This window comes from Martes martes, assembly GCF_963455335.1.
Source record: "Martes martes genome assembly, chromosome: 1".
NCBI classification, from domain to species: domain Eukaryota; kingdom Metazoa; phylum Chordata; class Mammalia; order Carnivora; family Mustelidae; genus Martes; species Martes martes.
The window spans coordinates 76,135,858-76,144,830 of record NC_137888.1 but is presented as its reverse complement, the minus strand read 5'-3'; the positions used below and the strand labels follow the sequence as shown (position 1 = coordinate 76,144,830).

At 41.5% G+C, this 8,973-nt stretch overlaps 1 protein-coding gene across 2 annotated transcripts in view; it reads right to left on the bottom strand.

Moving 5' to 3' along the window:
- Positions 1 to 2,396: 2,396 nt before the first annotated feature.
- MED12L (mediator complex subunit 12L) overlaps positions 2,397 to 8,973 on the bottom strand; it is a gene marked incomplete at its 3' end in the record, with an annotated part of 315,066 nt that continues 308,489 nt past the window's right edge. For both annotated transcript variants that reach the window (XM_080823907.1, XM_080823908.1), the window contains 2 exons: positions 4,794 to 4,875; positions 2,397 to 2,449 (listed from right to left, as the gene is read on the bottom strand). In XM_080823907.1, the coding sequence (XP_080680033.1) occupies positions 2,397 to 2,449; positions 4,794 to 4,875 (135 nt within the window). The remainder of the gene's footprint in view (positions 2,450 to 4,793; positions 4,876 to 8,973) is intronic.

Sequence of the window (8,973 nt, the reverse complement as noted above, 5' to 3'; positions counted from 1 at the left end):
TAGGGTAATTTCCAATCTTAAAAAGCAAATTGCCAGTTTCTGTCAAAGGATAGGGTCTTCCCTTGTAATCATTTTAATGCAAATTAATGCACTTGCTAAGAAAGAAACCTCTCAGGATGTGGGATTCAGTGGAAGTAAACATGCTAAAGACTAGATTAAAAATTCCAGTTGTTCTCTTTATAATGCACCGGGGTAAGCCAGTCCCAGGTTTTTCCTCAACTTTCCATAGAATCTGAACTACAGAGCCTTACCATGACTTAGCTTTGTCACCTGAAAAGAAAAGGACACAACAAGAAAAAAAGTATACCCCACAGCTTTCGTGTGCAAAATGATTATTAATAAATTAATTTCACTACCTTATGCAAAATATAAAGTGCATACGAATGCTATGCAATTATAACACTCATTCTTGAAACAATATGACTGCTGTTTGCAATACTGAACTATAAAAATATATGGTTCAAACTGAAAACTGGCATTTTAAATACCAATCATTCTCGAAAAGGAAATCAGGACAGAACAGAACTTACTCACTAGGCACAACATTCACATTTCGGTTGTTTGCCAAGGCAATCATTATATGGATAGATTACTTTGAAGAAAAATAACTTCATGGACTCTATGTAGGATTCTCAAGAGGAAAATAAAAACCAAAAACAAAACCTGATATACAAAACCAGCTGAAAAGTAAAGATCTGTCTTCTGAAAGCAGATAGAGTATGTTAATTTCGTGAAAAGAATGGTCTTTAATGTTTTGGCAAAGTCTTTTCCAGCCCAGAGTAAACAAGAAATGAGCAGGCTGGAGCGAACTATTTCACAGTGTACAAAGCAGTTCACATGGATGCTGCCACAGCAAAAGTAAGCGGACATGTATTTGAGGTCGTTTGCATGAGTCAAACTTTGCAATGAGTAACTCACCTAGGAAGATATAAATTATTTATATAATGATTTGCAAAAGAAATGATCTAAAGTTGTACTAGCTACATTTTAAAAAAAGTAGTTCTACATGGTTTGCTCATTATAGACAAATCTATTCACAGTATGCTCAACTACATTACATGTAAAATCATATGGCAAAGGAAATGAATTAACACAAAACATGGGAAAATATCCCCCACATGTTTTAAAATGCCCTGCAATTTTCACATTCAAAATTTTATGCATCTAAATCTAAAAAAATATTATATGGAATACTCTTAAGTTACACAAACTGATAATAATTTACTGTATTTTTTACTCTAATAGGAGCAAATTACCACATACTTGAACAAAGTTAAAATAGTTACTATTTCTTTATAATAAATTTGATGTATAATTTACTTGTGCTTTTTGCACCAATTTATAAATACAGTATATGCAATACACAACCAAGACACCAACATTAATAATTAAATTCAAAATAGCAAATACTTACCATACAAAATAAACAGCAAATACATCTTTATGAAAACCAGAGCCTTCTGGACTCAGGGGCCAGATTCTCTGGAAACCACATCAAGTTTGAGCACTGTGGAATCTCAGGCCAGCAGCAGGATTGTTTTTTCTCAAGTTGGCATAAGGTTCAGGAGAACCAAGAGTCATTTTTGCCAAATCTGGCAATAAATAGTTGGAACAATCCCACTGTGGTTCGTTCAGGCCTTTAGAATTGACATGTTGTACCTTCACAAAGACTCTGGCCAATGTTCCCGCCACTGAAAACAAATTCGAGTACAGCTACTTCTAAGAGGCTTCCACGTATCTGAGGGTGGCTCTCACGGAAGCCTGGGTTGAAGTTCTTGGTCTAAGAAGTTTAAGTACTAAGCAACAATCTGTTTCAGCACCTTTTGACCACAACAAAAGCAAAGAAAAATCCTACATAAATAAGAACAAAGTTTATAAAGTGCTTATGAAATTACAAACATTTCAAATCAGAGCAATGCAAATAGATGTCCTTTTCACCACCAAAGGTGAAAGCAGAATAAAGGGGTCACTCTCCTGTCAAGATCTGACACGCCTTTCAAATCAGTAGTTTGGTCCAGCACAGTTTGGGGGGAAGAAGAAAACAACAAACTGCATCATTAATGAATACATACATATTTTAAATCCACCATAATTCATTCTTTCTGTGAGATTCAAAAAAAAGCACCAATTTCAAAAGATCTGCTACCGCGCTCTTCCTGGAGTAGGCCCACATGATCCACATTTTCATATCTCCTTTAAAGTTGAATTTAACCAAAAAACCCCAAACCACACTTCCTCCTTTTTGTTTTAAATACCTCCTCTATATGAAATGTAGCACAAAATATAAGAAAACTTCAAAGAAAGGAAAGAACAAAGGGACATTTCCAGAGATGACTGATGCATTAAATTTGATTTCAGTGCAAACATAAAACTTTATGTCTTGTCCTCTTCCAGATTCAAAAGTGTGATGGATGCCCATAGGGAGTCACTCCTTGCTGTGGCTGGTTACCTAATGGGAGAAATAAATTCAAATAAAATCGCAAATGCAAAATTATGCCACAGACAGATGTTACCCTCTTGTTCTCCATACCAGTCTCAAGAATAGGAGAAAAGACCGACTGGCCAAGGAGTGCCCGCTAGCCCGGGGACCTGGGCGGGAAGGTCCGAACACCGTACTGCATGCACAACTGCATGCACTCCACGGCACACGGGCTCTCCGTCAGAGTCCTACACCAGCCAGCACAAAGCCTGTGGACAGTAACCAGCCCCTCTAAAGCCTGTGTGTCTCAACTAAGAAACAAGTCAATACTAACATATGAAAGGGCTCTGAGTATTGTAAAATACTGAAAGTTCCCAAAACGTTTATAAAACCGATCAGAGATTGGACTTTAACATGCACATTATAGTAAGTGAGAGAAGTGGCATGAAATAGGGTAATCTTCTACAAATGGCCATATAAGATATGTAAGAGGGAAGTATGTAAGGGTGTCCACACGTGTGACAGTGGCTATGTGCACTGACTCAGGTGTGTGTCTAGCTATGGGAGGAGCAGGCACCGAAAAAAATGACAGGGACTTAGAAATAACTACTGCTTCCCCAACTCTGGTGGGACTATTCCAATCCAGAGGCTCCATTCACATGGGTTATGACGCAAAAGGAGCCCTCTGGAGTTGTGTAGTGGGCAGTTCAACAGCAGAGGTTGGCATACTGCTAATAGCAGGGAGCAGAGTGTAGTGAAGAGGTAGGCTCTGGAAGGGGGCCATCTGAGTTCAAGTCCCAGCTCTGCCCCTTACCTGTAGCTGAATAACCTTGTGCAGATGAGTCACTCTCCCTTTTCTTTAGCTGTTTCCTCATCTATGGTATGGGAATAGTAATACCTTGGCTCATGGGGCAGTTTAGCAATTAAGCGCATTAATCTATGTAAAGTCAGAGTGCCTGGGTCCCAGAAAGTGCTCCATCAATGACAGATGGAAAAAAAACCCAAAAACCTGCATATCATGAGCTCTGGGAAACAGGAAATAGTAGATACACTCCCAAAACAGGTGTCACTGCATAAAACTCACAGGTACTTACTTCTAAACACTAGGAAAAAAATCTAAAATCTAAGCATATTGTCTCTGCCTTAAAATAAAATTGTCTCTTCAGCCATGTGAAAGTATGAATTCTTGAATAAAACAATGGAATTTTAACCACACATATAACAGACCACACCTACTGAACAGTAGTTAGAAAAGAAGACCAATCTAAACGATTTAACAAATGAAATGAGGTTAAAAGAGGGGCATATTTTTAAAGAAAAGAAAGAAAAAAGAAGAAAAACAACAACAAAAAGACCTCAGTTATGCCCTGGTAGAGACACAAGGTATATGAGGGGCATTCCCTCGGCCAGGAAATCAACACAGACAGCAGCCAGGCAGAAAATCAAGACCAAACCCGAGTTGCCCCTCAGTCCTAACTGACCCTCTTCCTGACAGTATCCTACCAGAGTCGCACAGCTGTCTTTAGGACTAGCTGGCCTTCACTCCATACCTCCAAAGCACATAATAGGGGACACAGGAGAAACTGCCAGTCCTGCTAGTCTCCTCACTGCATGGGTGAACAAGTACACGATCCAGACAATGGTGGGAGAGTTGGCACCAAATTCAGACTTCCCAAGTCCCAGGCCAATATTCTTTGCATCACAGGGGGGATTCGATTCATGAGTGCATGTGGCTGGCATCTAGAAGGGTGTGCTGGAATGCATTGTTGGCATCGCTCTAGAGAGACAGCACGATTAAAAAAAAAAAAAAAAAAAAAATCACACCAGCACAGCCAGCAAAATTACTGGGGACAAAGCACCCTGCTCTGCTGCCTGCAGTTTAGCAGGTTGTGAGTTCTCTGCACTGTTAGCAGAAGGACAGGACGGCACAGTGGCAAGAACAGTCACGGCCCCAGTGGCCAGGAGACAGGTCTACGGCTGGCCATTCTCGACGGGAGACTCTGGGAGGCCACCTCCTTCGTCCGCATGCTTGAGGGCATCAGCTAAGTTGGTCTCTGAACCTTCCAGCTTGATATAAAGGGTACCTGCACTGCCCCATGGGTCTCCCCCATGAAAAGATACATTTCCAGGTTCAGACAGAAGCAAGAGGAAAACACCTTCACTGAACTCAGAAAAAAGACCAAGACTTTGCAGCGGCAACGGAAGAGTGGGCAAGCATTTACACCCAAACCAAACCAAGCCAAGCCAAGCCAAGCCAGCCTGGACTCAAATGAAGATGAACATGGTACTGAAGGAAGACAGTGCAGTGTGTGAGGAGCCGCCACGTGTGTTCTGCTCGCGAGGAGCCCTGTGTTCTGTGACGTGGTGTACTTACTAGAAAGCTGCTTCTGGAGCTGCCGCACCAGGGCCGCCGTCTGCTGTTGCTGCTGGGTCTGTTGCAAGCCTTGCCTGGGGAACTGGAAATGTGACAGAAGACAGGATGGTGGTCAGCCTGCGTGGCCTGGAGCGGATGAGGACAGGGACTACGAGCCGGGCTCGGTCCACAACACACCACCCACATTTTCCCATCAAAGTGCCAAGCCCAGCAGGCATACGTTAATTTTCATCTACACCCTGATGTACACCTGGGGAGCATCTGAAGTGCTCAATCCTTTCAAAATCCCACTCTCTGGGTGGTCACTTCGCATTTATTGGAAGACGCGTGATGAAGGAGTCCACTCCAGGGGTGGCCCCAGAGGTCAGACCTCCTTGTTATCTCATCCTTCACCAGCTGGCCAGTTAGGGTCATGCCATCATAAACCATTTTCCTTGGCCACGTCAAAGCTCTCTGATGGGAGGATTTGTTCAAGCACCACAGGCCTTGCCTTGTATGGATGGAAACAAGAACCTGATGAGGCAGAGCAGTGCCCTCCGTCCAGGACCCACTTGGAGCTATGCCCTCCCATGGGATGCTGGATGAAGGTCAGCCAGTGTTATTATTTTCTCAGATACAAAGCAGGAGAACAGCACCTTGCCCATTTTTTGTTTTTTTCTTTCTATTGCCCAAATCAAGAGGGAAAAATAAAACTCCAACTTTCATTCATGTGGAAATGTTAGTAAAATAAAGTGCTTTCTTTTCTATTCAGTGGTTTCTATGTTTATTTGGAAATACTACCTATTTAACAAAACCAAATATGCTACCATGTGTTCAGCAGTGTTCTAGACACTGTATGTATACATTAGTCCACTTACGCCTGAACAGGTGATACCTATCCTCAGTCCTTTATCCGAAGTCCTTGTATATGCAATTTACTATGACACATCCATAATATACAGACTGACCAAGTCCTAAGACAGTACTACATAATCAGACACTAAATTTCTGCAGCAAAACACACAACTAGTCCTATCAGGCAGATTAAATGAAAAAAGACTTAGGTCTGTTCAGGTCAGCCTTTGCTATTCAATAAGTTACAAATAAAATTTCCATTTCAAAATAAAATGTCTTAAATCAGTTTGAATTTTAGAAATGAATATAAGGGATTGTGAACCTTTACTACTATTACTCTCATTTTACGGCTGAGGGAAACGAGACTCCACGGTATGCAGTCACTTGCCCGTGATCCCTGTAAGTAATGGGGCAAGGATTCAGACAAAGCCTTCTGGATTCAGAACTTCCTACCTTAAGTGCGATCCAGTGTTATCTTTAATTGGGAATATTAGCTTCCAAATATTAATTTACTTGGAAATAATCACAGATTCCAAATGGTGGGCTGCAACGATGTCTAAACTTTTTTTTGCTAAAGACTTTATTTATTAGAGCACGCGCGCACCTGCACACAACCAGGGGGAATGGCAGAGGGAGAGGGAGAAGCAGACTCCCCACTGAGCAGAGAGCCCGATGTGGGGCTCAATCCCAGGACCCTGGAATCATGACCCGAGCCGAAGGCAGAAGCTTAACCGACTAAGCCACCCAGGTGTCCGATGTCTAAACTTATCACTTTACTAACTAACATACTGAGGTACCCAGTGCATAAATATCTAACATTCATTCATTCAACAGATATTTAGCTGTCTTCTTTTATGCTCATTTAAAATCTGCTCCAAAGAGTAATTCGCAGAATGAAACGTGGTAGTGATCCCCTCAGAGTGTATTTTGAGGAACCTGGGTGATAACTAATACACAGGAAGCTCACATGCACGGGTGTGTGAGTACGCATGCGCATGTGTTGGCAGGTAGCGGGTGCTCTGCTGGGTGGTCTTAAGAGAGGATAACCTCCGGGGGACCCCAAGACTATTAGGAGGGAACTGCAAAGTCAAAACCATTTTCATAATAATCCTAAGGCATTAGTTGTTCTCCTTCTCCTTGTCTCAGGAACACACAGTGCAGATTTTCAGAAGCTATATAACATGTGATATAGCAACGATGTCTTCAATTTATTCAGACAAACTAATTTTCAAAAACGTAAACAAGGTCATTTTCACTAATTTTTTATTTTGAAAATTATTTTATATATTTATTATTCATAAAATTGTTATTTCTGGTTAAAATCTAATGAGAAGTTTAAATATATTAGCAAATATTGGTAATATTTGTTTTAATTTCTAATATAATAAGTATTAATAGACATGCATAAGCTCTTTGGGCCCACAGTAATTTTTGAATGAGAAGCGGTTCCAAGGCCAGAAACAGACCAGTTTCTTTTGGCAGTCCCCACCCCCACCACCAAGAATACAGGTTCAGTCCACAGTCTCCTCCGTTGTGGTGTTTTCCGTCATCTGTTTCTCTCAAGGCCACTCTGATACAAAATTTACCTTGCTTCCACCTGTATGTGACTATCAGCAGGAAAGAGACCCAATTTACGACTTCCCTGGGCCCTGGGCACCTAGAGCCAAGGAAAGAGAGCATGCCACCAGCTCCCCACAGAAACCTCAGTGGGGAGCATTTCAAATCAAGTCACTGAACTTTTGCAAAAAACTGGCTGAAGAAGCATAAAGCCATCAGGAGGAATTTAAAGAGTCATCATCTTAGGCTCTTCCCCTGACTTCCTGAGTTAAAATTTCTGGGGGGCAAATGTGGTAGAAATCTGTATTTTCAAATTGTTCCCTTAATTACTCTGATGCTTGGCTATATTTTGGAATCACCCCTGTAGTGGGAGCTGGAACTTTTAATTTACCAAGACAGGTCCGTTCATGGGACAACTGAGGCTTACTGGAAGTAAAATAAATCTAAAAACCACAATCTGTGTATGTTTGACCTTCCCTCCTTAAATCTGATAAATAAAGATGAAAGATTTTTCTGGACTCTATCCATACAGGAGATGTTCACAGTTTTGCTCACCTCTATGCCTCTACAAATGTTAACCCCTCCTCCTAGAAAACCTTCCTTCCCCCTTCATCCTACCCTACAAGCTCTTAAAAATCTGCTTGTCCTTCAAAGATCAGCTCAAGTGCTTACCTCCTCCCTTAGGAATTTGAAGAGCAAACCACTGCTCTTGTATCCTGTGGAAATGCCTTTACTATCAAATACGGTATAATGTGACAATTGCTTCTCTCCCTAGTATTTTGAATTTTGCTCTTCTTGGGGACAGGAGCTGTGCCATGTTCCTGCTGCAACCACAAGACAAATCACAGAGCTCAACAATGTTTGTCAGGTACAGCCAACCAGCCCACAAGGCAGAGCTACTCTCCACTAAACACATTCGCTGCTAAACTCTAAACAGTAATTTAAAAATTTATTATGATGTATTTGGACTAATCCCAAAATCCCTATTTTGACAGCACATGCTTATTCAAGAATATTTAATGTCCTGCTCACTCATTACTAAGGCAAAATGCATCTCTAAGCTAGTAATTTCTATCAAAATAAATGCCACTGAATCATTTCTGTCTCAGAAAAGCTGGCTTCCTTGGGTCCTTCTCTGCAGTAGCAGCAGCAGGAACCATCTTTTTCCTTTATTTATGGATCACATGTGGGGCTTCTCATCCTTTGTTGCTAGAACATTCAACAAACAAGTTAATCAACAATAGTTAACCAAGTCCAGGCACATTTTGGGGTTCTAGGAACACCAAAGTGAGTGAAAAACAGTTCCTGCCTCTGGACAGCTATTACTTAAAACTGGGAGCACACAATCAGTGAGCAAAGGACAAAGCACCAAGGCAACATGTATTTGAAACCTGCGCTGCCAACTGAGAGAGCGCGGAGAGCTATGGGCTCCTCTGATGGTCAGAATACACCCCTTCATCAGTACCAGCTCCAGCACAAGGACTGCGGAACTGTGTGGGCCCTTCCACTGAGTGCCTGGACAGAAGGATGCATGGTTAGACACTGGCATTTGCAAGGGGGCACACTTGGAAAGGACCGGCACCAATAGATTTCAGAGGATTTGGCATTTATTTGCACTTTCACTAGTAACTTGCATGCAGCCATTTTTTAAAAATCTGGACAGTTTTTTTTAGTGGAAAAAAAATCTATCTGTCCTATTACCAGAAATCTCCCACAAATGTCTTCCCTATCTTCCATCTAAGAATTACTCTTCCTTTCTCTCCAAAAAGGAAAAATAAACAGTCCAAAT